Below are 12,437 nucleotides of genomic sequence, written 5' to 3'. Positions count from 1 at the left end.
TCCGAGCCCATATTAAAACGGGTACAAACAGCCCTCGAACCGCTGTCCGAGCCCATATTAAAACGGGTACAAACAACCCTCAAACCGCTGTCCGAGCGAGCCCATATTAAAACGGGTACAAACAACCCTCAAACCGCTGTCCGAGCCCATATTAAAACGGGTACAAACAACCCTCAAACCACTGTCCGAGCGAGCCCATATTAAAACGGGTACAAGCAACCCTCAAACCGCTGTCCGAGCGAGCCCATATTAAAACGGGTACAAACAACCCTCAAACCGAGCTGTCAAACAGCCCTCAAACCGCCGAGCCCATATTAAAACGGGTACAAACAGCCCTCAAACCGGTGTCCGAGCCCATATTAAAACAGGTACAAACAGCACTCAAACCGCTGTCCGAGCCCATATTAAAACGGGTACAAACAGCCCTCAAACCGCTGTCCGAGCCCATATTAAAACGGGTACAAACAGCCCTCAAACCGCTGTCCGAGCCCATATTAAAACGGGTCATTATTTCAGTTGGAGGGCAAGCTGCATCAGCATGTTTGTTTTGGAGAATTCCATTAGGGAGAGGCAGTTCCTTAGAGCGAAGGGAGGGGGTTATTTACCATTCGGGACACACAACTCCTGATTTTCTGAAGTGATCAGAATGTCTAAATGTGTGACCGGCTGCAGCTCCAGCAACAATCTTCCCACTGCTGCCTGCTGGTCCTCTCTCATCTCCCCTCTGTCTCTAGTCTAATTTCACCACTCACTAAAGCAAAACAAATATTGTGGCATTAAAAACAAATAAACATCCATCTAAACCTGTAACTGAGAGTTTCCACAACCACTGCCTACACTGAAATGGATGCTTACCTCAAATGACCCCACATTAGGGGAGGTCTGCTGCTCAGACAGAGTCTGGTGGTAGAGACATGAAGGAAGAGAGACTAGGTGGCTGCTCTGAATACTGAGCAGTATGCTCTGCATAGTGTTATAACATGCAACATGCCTGAGCCCCAATGACAATTTAGTCTGAATCAATGGGCTTTCTACGAGATGGGTGGGATGAGACAATATCTGTGTACACAGGCTGAAGTTAGACCGACTGTCAGTGGATCTCTGGGTGTTCCATGTGCAGTGCAGTGTTGCTTGGCAGCGGGCTCTTGTGTAGACCAGGAGAGAAACACCAGGCGAATACTGAGCGACTGGGTATCCTGGACTAGAGATAGTTACATATTTTGATATTATTTTTGACAATACATCTTCAATATCACAATATTATTTTTGCACTAGCTGGCTGTACCTGCACCAAAACTCAAATAAATAAAAAATATAATAATTGATATCGCAATACATATAGAATCACAATACATATTGTATCGGCACCTCGGTTAAGTATCGTGATAATATCATATCGGGAGGTCAATTCCCAGCCCTACTAAGTACATACATCATCATCTAACAAGAGTTAACAAGCATCATAAATTCACTCTTAGTTTCAATCCAATGGAGCAACTTTTTAGCCACATGACTCAGAAGAACAGTTGTGCTTCCACACTCACAAGCAGACCCCATCTTCCACGCACTGGAACATATGGCCTGCCCTAGGGCTCCCCACCAGAGAGACAACACACAGCAAGAGCCAGTAAGGCAGCCATACATGGGCTCGGAGGTCCCCACTGGGACACACAAATCCTGGATGAGGCGTTTCTGCACCCTGATCACATCAAGCCGTTGAAAAGTGCAGACGGCTTCATTGTAAATCAAACACGAAACATTTAATTTTCCTCTCAAGAACCCAAGTGCTGCAGAGTTTGCATGACAAACATAGGTCACTCGGGGCATGAATGCCCAGTCTCATTGTCCTTGCTCATCAAGCCACCTCCCCAATTCCCCCTCATATTCTTTAACGAGAGGGGGAAAAGCTGGCCTCAGCAGCATCTGAGGAATGAGCTCTGACCAGAGAAGGCAGATTGGTGAGTGCCACACTTCCCACCGGGGTCTGTATTCCCCAGAACCATTCAAGCCCATAATACCAGTATCACATATCATCCAACCACCACAGAGCTGATCAGGTAGGGGAGTATTGGAGGTACGATAGACAGCTTGTTCTGTGGTCTACATAAAAGAACAATTGAAACCCCTCATTATTTCTGGGAAATCAAGCCAACAACTGCATCAAGGGAGAGTGTTGTAGTGTTGAGGTAGTGGGAGAAAATTACAGACTGGGTGTCTGGGCACAGCTAGGAGAAACCCACTATGATGGAACCCAGGACAGCAGAAAGTTCACAAATTCTTAGAAACCCAGAGTGTTTGGAGAGACAATAGATTGTGGAAATACAGAATGCTCCAGAGGGAATGAAGGCAGCAGAGTGTGAACACTGACTGCGACAGTTTGAGACGGAGCAGTATCACGGCAGCAGACTGGTTTGGCTCTGGCTGTGTGAGGCTGGGCCGACCTCACACCTCTGTCTTCTGCTCCTCACAGGAGGTAGGGTGGTGTGAGGAGGCGTGGTGTGTGATTGGGCCTCTGGCTGGCAGACTGCATGCTGGGAACAGCTGGTCTGGAGCAGTCTTCACTGGGCTCTGAGGCCACACAACAGACCGTGTGTGCTGGTGCTGCCTCTCCTAGTCCTAACCCCACCCCCCGGCAGCTGCACAGGATGCCCAGCCACAGATCTGTAGACACCATGAGAGTGGCCAGTGGCTGTCCACACTAAAACAAAATAATATTCTTGAAGTGCTGTTTCTTGTCCAGAGAAGCTGACAACCATGCTGACCACTAGGTAACCAACAGTTTGGAAATAGAAATCTCCTGTAATTTCCTTGTTCTACATTCTTGATCTGGTATTTTAGCTTGGATCATTCAATCAGGTCTTGGGTGAGGGCAGCGTGAAAGAGCACCCAAAAGCAAATAGAAAACTTCCCGTCCAAAAATAGGTGCTGCCATCACTTAGAAAAATAAGCCCCTAGTCTCATTTGTCAAAATATCTCACTTAAGGGCTGCTAAAAACACTTAGGGAATGTGTCAAGTTAGACATGGCTTAAATAAACAACTAAATTGATCACAGGCTTATAAATATCAAAACACCCCAAAGAACAAAAAGGGATAAAACAGGGCAGTTGGCATAACATGTTCTAAGCGGCAGCGTAGCCTAGTGGTTAGAGCGTTGGACTAGTACCCGGAAGGTTGCGAGTTCAAACCCCCGAGCTGACAAGGTACAAATCTGTCGTTCTGCCCATGAACAGGCAGTTAACCCACTGTTCCCAGGCCGTCATTGAAAATAAGAATATGTTCTTAACTGACTTGCCTGGTTAAATAAAGGTCAAATCCAAATGGAAAAAAATTAAAGCCTCATTAGGAAAGCAGAATTCTGCTGGGTTCAGGAATGGAAGAAGAAAATCAGTATGAAACACAAACAGCTTTTCATAACAAGCATGAGACAGGGGCATGACTGATGTGTCATTTTTGCAGACGGTTAGATTTGCTTGCAAGGGCATGTGAGAGCAGAGCAGGGAGATTTAGGCGAGTTAATGGGAAACGTTCAACATTCAATTGCGCAGTGTAACCTGCAGCGACAACCCCCCCAAACTCTACCTTCTCTCACACCCTGCAAAAGAGAAGTGTTGGCATGAACATTTAAGAAACATCTTGAGCTAAATTCATTCATTCACCAAATAGGCCGCAAGTATTTGAGATGGAAGTATGCCACAGACAGTCATTGGAGGACTGAAGGGCAAGACATAATTCATCACAGACACAGTCAATAAAAAAAAAGTCAATGTAGGCTATATCAAAGCACACCATTTAATCATGTGCTGTATCACGGACACCTTATATTTGCAGAGTTCTATTACATTGGGACCTAGCAACTAGCGAGCATTACTGACTGTGGCAGGACTCTTTTGGAAACATTCGCTCTTTAACAATGAGAACTCAATGGATCAGAAAACACTATGCAGTGTACAATAAACTGGTAGAATAAATCCATGTCCCTGCTTTATATAGCCTAGTAGTGGACTTTACAATAGGGTGGTGACAGAGCAACACATTTGACAAGAGTTTGAGCGTTTCCTATGGTCAAGGACAAGTGTGAGTAGCAGACAACCAAAGCTGCTTGTGGGTAGACGGCTCCAGCTGCCCACAAATACAAGCATAAGCCCAGACCAGTGCCAACACCAACTAAAGTAGGGTAAAGTAAAACAACACAGCCATGAAGGCAAGCAGATCTTTTGCCAGAACTTTGGGCAGCTTTATCCCAAGGGAATTAGTTTGAAAGGTATGTATGTTATCCCAATTTGGCACAATGTAACATGATCATTGCAGTGGTAGGATGCCAAAATATAAGAAACTGGCACAGGACGTGCACATTTTTGACAGTGGCACACAATGCAGCACAACTTGTCCCAATCTCTCAAACTCTTAGCTACTTTGACAACCATGACTGAAGACCAATGTTCCCTCTAAGCTGTGCGTGCGTGCAGTAGTCAGAGCATGCAGCTCTCCCAGGACTGCATGCAGAAATATCTGCCCACAGAGAGAAGCACGAGATGGAACTTAACTTTCTAGAGCAGTGGTCACCAACAGGTCGATCGCGATTTCCAAGGCATTCCTAGTAGATCGCCAAACATTTCTGCAAAAAACCCAACGATAAAGCCTTGTGTTCCTATTCATTTTTGCTTTGTTGTCTCGGGCTGTACAATACAGCTGCCCTGCACACCGGGTAGGTGAACTGTTGCCATTTTGAACCATTTCATGTGTCAAAGTACAAACTCTTCCTTCCCGACGGGCCCAGAGAGCAAATCAAGTGCACTATAGGCCTAACGCTGGCCAATCGGATGGCTCAGATGACCATGTCTGCAGAGACGTAGCATTCTTAAAAGAAAGCTACAGCAAAGTTGATACTATACGATTTCTAAATGTTTAAAACCATGACTAGAGAGAAACTATCAATGAGTACAGCAAAGGGCTGCCATTTTCATGAGTGAGTTCATGTTCAAGTTCTTACTCAGCACTATCAACATGTTGTATTTAACACTTTTAAGCCATAAAATTAAGTTTTTCCTTTTTCCACTCCTTTTTCCACGCTACAACAAGTACCGCAGCAATAATGAATGAGTTTGAATATGTATCTATGGGCTTGCGTTGTCGTTATTAGGGGTTTGGGTCTTTTTTAATATCAAGGAATATTTCACTTTCTCTGTTCATAGGAGTAACAACATGAATTTGTGCATGAGGCAAAAATAATGGGGTGTGACTCAAGTTTCGCTATCAGCTGGTAGACAGTGTCATTTTTTGGTCAGCGGAGGAAAGGGAAAGCGGAGGGATGTTGAGAGGCAGACCCTCAGTTTGCTGCTTTCTCCCTCCACTGAGATTGACCAGATTGCAGGCACCATCAGCACAGTAAAATAAAAAGCAAATTATTTAAATGTAAGCTCACTCAGCTGTGCTTCACAAGTAATCTATTACCAGCCGATGTGATCATGTAGCCTACCTCAATTTTTATTTAAAAAATAATAATATATATATATTTTTTTTAAATGGCCCCAACAAGAACAATGCACTGGCAGGGAAATTCAAGCAAAGCCAATATGTGGTGATAATGTATTGGGCCTATAGCTTATGGCACAAGCCTCATTACGACAATACTGTTTTTAATCAGTTAATTTTGCAAGGGTTTAATTTTAAGTCATGTTAGATCTCAGGTTGCATTTTGACTCAAAGTGATCTTCCCTTTACTGTGGCAAATGTGTTCAAATCAATGCAATAGCCACTTTCAATTCAACATACCAAAACAAACTATGCAAGAGATTTTGTTGTAGGCAGAATGCATCGGAGTAAGACTCTATTGCATTAACACACACTACTCCGTACTCTACACAGACCGGTGCAGCATAAACAATCAGAGCTGCAGTAGGCCTATATGCAATTAGACCATTGACATATGGATCTGTGTCATGTACTTTGAACTGGACTGTGTTTGCAGCATTAGCGGTCGTGACTGGATGCGCTTGTTTTGAGATCAAAGCTAGAGCTGCATGTAGCCACGTGAAAATTTTGTTCATATCCTTTGCTAGTTAGTGAGTTATTAGCCCAGTCATTTGTAGTCAGCAATAGGGGAGTGAATGCTTCCTACAAAAGAACAAAATGTGTACATTTCTAGACATCTTTGAAACCAGATTCAGGTAAAGAGCTTTATTTATGTCTTAAAAGGGCACTATTGTATTTTGAGACAGGCTTGAATAAGCTAAGTAGCCAATATGCAGAGGGTAGCACAACTTGTCTGATGATCTGTAATAATGGGATGGGAATAATAATGCATTTTGTAAAGTGGTTTCTTGGATCAAACAACATTTTCAGTCACCTCCTTGTCTGAAGCACAAGTTGATAAACAGGTTAATGTCAAGCCTTGTATATCTATTTTCAAACGTCTCATGGAATTAAGGCCTACAATGAACCCCAGACATTGGCTGCTACTGTAGGCTGAAAGATAGAACAGCTATTTCCATGTTAAAATGCATTTTCGCCATTGTTTTGGTGGTAGGCCACTCTGGTAGGCCTACATTATGATAAAATAGCCATAGTAGCCTACATTGCCACTGTTAAAATTGTAACTTAAAGCAGGTACAGCCTCAGTGTTCACAGTAAACATGTACAGGAAGTTGCACAGGAGTTTCAAAGTTCAAGTTTCCACTCAGCCGACCTGAAATTTTCTCAGAGCTTAAAAACATTTTAGGGAACATTGCTGAAGATCACAACATAATCACTGACATTTTCTATTCTAAATACTCTATGTATTCACTAGCAAAGGCTGCCGAAATTACACACTGGAAGACCAACAGATTATAAGGGTGACGTCAGTCACCGACAGAAACTGGACAGGACACCAACCCCATCCCGTCTTGGATTTCAGACAAGCTAAACCAACTAATCGGAATACATTTATTGCATATGGTGAGGTTAATAGTTAGTGTTGTGGTGCTGCCAGCAATACAGTTAAATTAGCCCATTAGATGTAACATGCCAAGAAATGCGTGAACTAGTTGGCATAACTGGTAAATCTGACATCAGCAGAACAGAAGCAAAACATATACCCAGCAAGGTCGCGCAACTGAGAAGGGAATCCGCTGACCTTATATGTACCCTACTAGTAGTTAACAAAAGCGAATACATTGTGGGTGCAGGATTCACCAACAAGCGGCGTAGCTAGCTAGCTGCAAACGATACCAGTAGTTAGCGCTAACATTACACATATTATTCTCAACTCGCCCGAATGTTGCACAGCCAGGTAGGGGAGAGGGTATGTAGTTCCATGGATGGTGGCTACAGTACAGTAGAACCCATGTTTCATACTTACGAGCTCTGACTTTGCTAATAGCTACAATGAGGAATGTTACTATGACTGTGATGTGTTTGTCCCACCGAGCAAGCTAATTTAAGATGAATGCACTAACTGGAAATCGCTCTGAATAAGACCGTCTGTTAAATGTACATTGTCATTGTTGTCATTGTCAGCACCAACAATGTGACAGCTAGCCAGCCAACTAATGTTAGCTAGCTCGATGTAGTTAGCTCATTTCCCCAAGGTCACTCGGTTCACTAAGTCAAAATTACTAATATTATTGTGTATCCACTAACCACGTGCTAAAGAATTGGTAGTTGTGGGTTCAATCCATTGCTCGCTGGCCAAGACGAGCTCGACAGCAATGCAACTCGTCTAACACTGGACTATCAAGTTGCTGCTAACTAGCCTAGCTAGCATACCTTTGAATCTATTACAGATTCCTGATTCGTTTCAAAATGTGTTATTAATGTGCACAATTATTCTCTTGATATTATTTATACTATATTGTGTTTAGTTGCTAAATATTTGATTAACATTACCTGGAAATCACGTTCTTCGTTGAACCTAGAAAATCTGTCAGCCATTTTCTGTACGCAGCAGCTTCTTTCGTCTCTCTGAATACTGGACTTGGAAACGCCTACTGAGTTACCAACAAAGCAACTGTCCAATTGTAACTCGCAAATGCTTTGATTGACGTATACTTTGAAACAATGTAGCACATTTGTAAAACAGTTTAACTTATTGTTATTAAGCTTGCCAAAGCATATTAGCTGGTTCCTAAACCTGCAACGGCCACCCTCATATGACAATCTAGGTCATTTAGTTTAGACTACATTTATACCCCACACAAATGCCCACTCATGTACACTTTGTAAGATTAGAAATATTATTATTTTACTTTCAGCTGTCGGAAGAGAGCAGTAAGCTATACATTATATTATTACTAATTACATTATTAATATGTTATTACAGCTCAATGGGAGACAACGCATTTCCACAAGCTCTACCTGGATAACAATTAAGCTAGGTTCCCTTGCCATCTGGTGGCCATACATTGAATAGCTCCAAGCCCACACATATCAAACAGCATTTAATTGTTACATGCTTCAACAACAGGTGTAGCCTAACAGTGAAATACTTACAAAAAAAAATGTGCAGGGGTATGAGGAAATTGAGGTAGATATGGACATATAGTTGTGTGTACGTGTTATGTGTGAGTGAGAGGTGATACAGACAGTCAAGATGCTCTCAGTGGTGCAGCTGTATAACTTTTTGAGGATCTGAGGGCCCATGTCAAATCTTTTCAGACTCCTGAGGGAGAAGAGGCTTGTAGTGCCCTCTTCGACTGTGTTTGGACTATGATAGGTCCTTAATGATGTGGACGCTGAGGAACTTTAAGTTCTTGGCCTGTTCCACTACAGCCCCATCGATGTGAATGAGGCGTGTTCGGCCCTCCATTTCCTGTAGTCCACGATCAACTCCTTTGTATGTTGCCCATGTTGAGGGAGAGGTTGTTGTCCTGGCACCACCCTGCCAGGTCTCTGACCTCCTCAACATAGACAGAGAAAAAAACTGAGAAAATATGTTTTTGCGCAAAATGGTACGCAGCATCATCTGAATATGTGTGCAACAAAAGTTCAACATTCACCTTCTGCTATTTCTGTTAAGTTCCACTTCGATCACACCGACAGCATCATTGCATTCTGGTACACCAGAATTACATACAATTCCAATTAAATGCTGCGTTTGCGTTTTGTAGTGCGTTTGGTGTGGTGCATAAGTTGAAATCTATGTGTCAAACTGTATCCATAGACGGTTTGACAGGAATGGTACCAAAAGGTGAATGTTGAACTTTCGTTGCATACATATCCAGATGATGCTGCATACTATTTTGCACAATGACACTGTTGGTGTGTTCAAAGCATTATACACATACAGTTTGACACATAAGTTTGATAAATCCAACATATGCACCACACAGCACACACTGCAACTGCCTCCAACACAATGCTGCAAGGCAAATGAAGCATTCCACTGGAAACAAATGTACTTCTGGTGTACCAAAATGCAAAGATGCTGTTGGTGTGATCAATGCGTTAGCATCTTTGCATTTTGGTACACCAGAAGTACATTAGTTTCCAGTGGAATGCTTCATTTGCCATTAATTTCCAAAAGAACGCAGCATTGCCTTGCAGAGGCCGTTGCAGTGCGTTCTGTGTCGTTGGATTTATCGAATGTATGCATCAAACTGTATGGTAGTGGGCTTGACAGAAATGGTAGCAGAAGGTGAATGTTGACCTTTTATTGGACACATATCCAGATGCTGCGTACCATTTTCTGTAATGAACCTGTAGGTGTGATCAAGGCATTAGGCCTATATACAGTTGAAGTCAGAAGTTTACATACACTTAGGTTTGAGTCATTAAAACTTGTTTGTCAACCACTTCTTGTTAACAAACTATAGTTTTGGCAAGTCGGTTAGGACATCTACTCTGTGCATGACACAAGTCATTTTTCCAACAATTGTTTACAAACAGATTATTTCACTTATAATTCACTGTATCACAATTCCTGTGGGTCAGAAGCTTACATAGACAAAGTTGATGTCACGCCTTGGTCATTGTATCTTGTGTTTTTGTTATATGTTTGGGTAGGCCAGGGTGTGACATGGGTTTATATGTTGTATTTCGTATTAGGGTTTGTATTTATTGGGAGTGTGTATTATTAGGGGTGTGTCTAGTTAGGCTTGGCTGCCTGAGGCGATTCCTAATTGGAGTCAGCTGATTCTAGTTGTCTCGGATTGGGAACCGTATTTAGGTAGCCTGAGTGCGCGTTGTATTTCGTGGGTGATTGTACCTGTCTTAGTGTTAGTCACCAGATAGGCTGTATTAGTTTCATTCATTCATTCGTTTGTTGTTTTCTTCTTCCGTTATTTCATGTACCGTATTAGCTTCATTAAAAAGTCATGAGTAACCTACACGCTGCATTTCGGTCTGCCTCTCTTCTAACAGCAGACGAAGATCATTACAGTTGACTGTGCCTTTAAACAGCTTGGAAAATTCCATACAATTATTTCATGGCTTTAGAAGCTTCTGATAGGATAATTGACATGATTTGAGTCAATTGGAGGTGTACCTGTGGATGTATTTCAAGGCCTACCTTCAAACTCGATGCGTCTTTGCTTGACATCATGGGAAAATCCAAAGAAATCAGCCCAAAATTGTAGACCTCCACAAGTCTGGTTCATCCTTGGGAGCAATTTCCAAACGCCTGAAGGTACCACGTTCATCTGTACAAACAATAGTATGCTAGCATAAACACCATGGGACCAGGCTGCCATCATACCGCTCAGGAAGGAGACGCGTTCTGTCTCCTAGAGATTAACGTACTTTGGTGCGACAAGTGTAAATCAATCCCAGAACAACAGCAAAGGACCTTCTGAAGATGCTGGAGGAAACAGGTACAAAAGTATCTATATCCATGGTAAAACGAGTGCTATATCAACAACCTGAAAGGCATTGGAATGGCCATCACAAAGCCCTGACCTCAATCCTATACACAATTTGTGGGCAGAACTGAAATAGCGTATGTGAGCAAGGAGGCCTAAAAACCTGACTCAGTTACACCAGCTCTGTCATCAGGAATGGGCCAAAATACACCCAACTTATTGTGGGAAGCTTGTGGAAGGCTGCTTGAAACATTTGACCCAAGTTAAACAATTTAAAGGCAATGCTACCAAATACCTATTGAGTGTATGTAAACGTCTGACCCAATGGGAATGTGATGAAAGAAATAAAAGCTGAAATAAATCATTCTCACTCCTATTATTTTGACATTTCACATTCTTAAAATAAAGTGGTGATCCTAACTGACCTAAGACAGGGAATTTTTACTAGGATTAAATGTCAGGAATTGTGAAAAACTGAGTTGAAATGTATTTGGCTAAGGTGTATGTAAACTTCTGATTTCAACTGTATCATGGTGGCAAGGCATATGACATGGATCATCTACTAGATTCAGCCTCGGGATGATTTTTTCTTGAGAGGATGGTCGGGAGGTGTAACATAACTACAAATAATTTGTAGACTGCAAATTGACTGCAAGAAGCCCCCCAAAATATGTTTGACTAAATCATAATAATGTCAAACCTTTTTTACATTTGTATATGATCACATGGTGTCTCTCTATTACCTGTGGAAATACTTTGGAACAGATTTCTTAATTGAAAATCACTTTTTTTTACAGTATTTTATGTCCAATGAAAATTCCACCAACCAAAAAATGTATAAATATGTACAGTACAAGTCAAAAGTTTGGACACACCTACTCATTCAAGTGGTTTTCTTTATTTTTACTATTTTCTACATTGTAGAATAATAGTGAAGAAATCAAAACTTTGAAATGACATATGTTATCATGTAATAACAAAAAAAGTGTTAAATCAAAATATATTTGAGATTCTTCAAAGTAGCAACCCTTTGCCTTGATGACAGCTTTGCACATTCTTGGCATTCTCTCAACCAGTTTAACCTGGAATGCTTTTCCAACAGTCTTGAAATAATTCCCACACATGCTGAGCACTTGTTGGCTGCTATTTCTTCACTCTGCGGTCCAACTTATTCCAAACCACCTCAGTTGGGTTGAGGTTGGGTGATTGTGGAGGCCAGGTCATCTGATGCAGCACTACTTCTTGGTCAAATAAATCCTACACAGCCTGTGAGGTATGTTGGGTCATGATCCTATTGAAAATCAAATTATAGTCCCAATCAGCGCAAACCAGATCATCCGCTCACCTACTCTGCATCTCACAAAGACACGGCCGTTGGAACCAAAAATCTCAAATTGACAGATTTCCAACAGTCTAATGTCCATTGCTCATGTTTCTTGGTCCAAGCAAGTCTCTTCTTATTATTGGTGTCCTTTAGTAGTGGTTTCTTTGCAGCAATTTGACCATGAAGGCCTGGTTCACAGTATCCTCTGAACAGTTGATGTTGAGTTGTGTCTGTTACTTGAACTCTGTGAAGCATTTATTTGGGCTGCAATTTCTGAGGCTGGCAACTCTAATGAACTTATCCTCTGCAGCAGAGGTAACTCTGGGTCTTCCTCTCC

The 12,437-nt window shown here is 42.1% G+C and overlaps 1 protein-coding gene across 1 annotated transcript in view; it reads right to left on the bottom strand.

Moving 5' to 3' along the window:
• The window catches only part of LOC123998768 (G patch domain-containing protein 8-like), a 36,839-nt gene extending 28,852 nt beyond the window's left edge, over positions 1–7,987 (bottom strand). The window contains 1 exon segment of the mRNA XM_046303902.1: positions 7,868–7,987. Coding sequence (XP_046159858.1) covers positions 7,868–7,912 — 45 coding nt within the window. The 5' untranslated portion in view covers positions 7,913–7,987.
• Positions 7,988–12,437: the final 4,450 nt, after the last annotated feature.

The sequence above is a fragment of the Oncorhynchus gorbuscha genome, linkage group LG16 (assembly GCF_021184085.1).
Source record: "Oncorhynchus gorbuscha isolate QuinsamMale2020 ecotype Even-year linkage group LG16, OgorEven_v1.0, whole genome shotgun sequence".
In the NCBI taxonomy this organism is placed as follows: domain Eukaryota; kingdom Metazoa; phylum Chordata; class Actinopteri; order Salmoniformes; family Salmonidae; genus Oncorhynchus; species Oncorhynchus gorbuscha.
The sequence above is the reverse complement of the archived record's forward strand: the minus strand, read 5'-3'. Positions and strand labels throughout refer to the sequence as shown.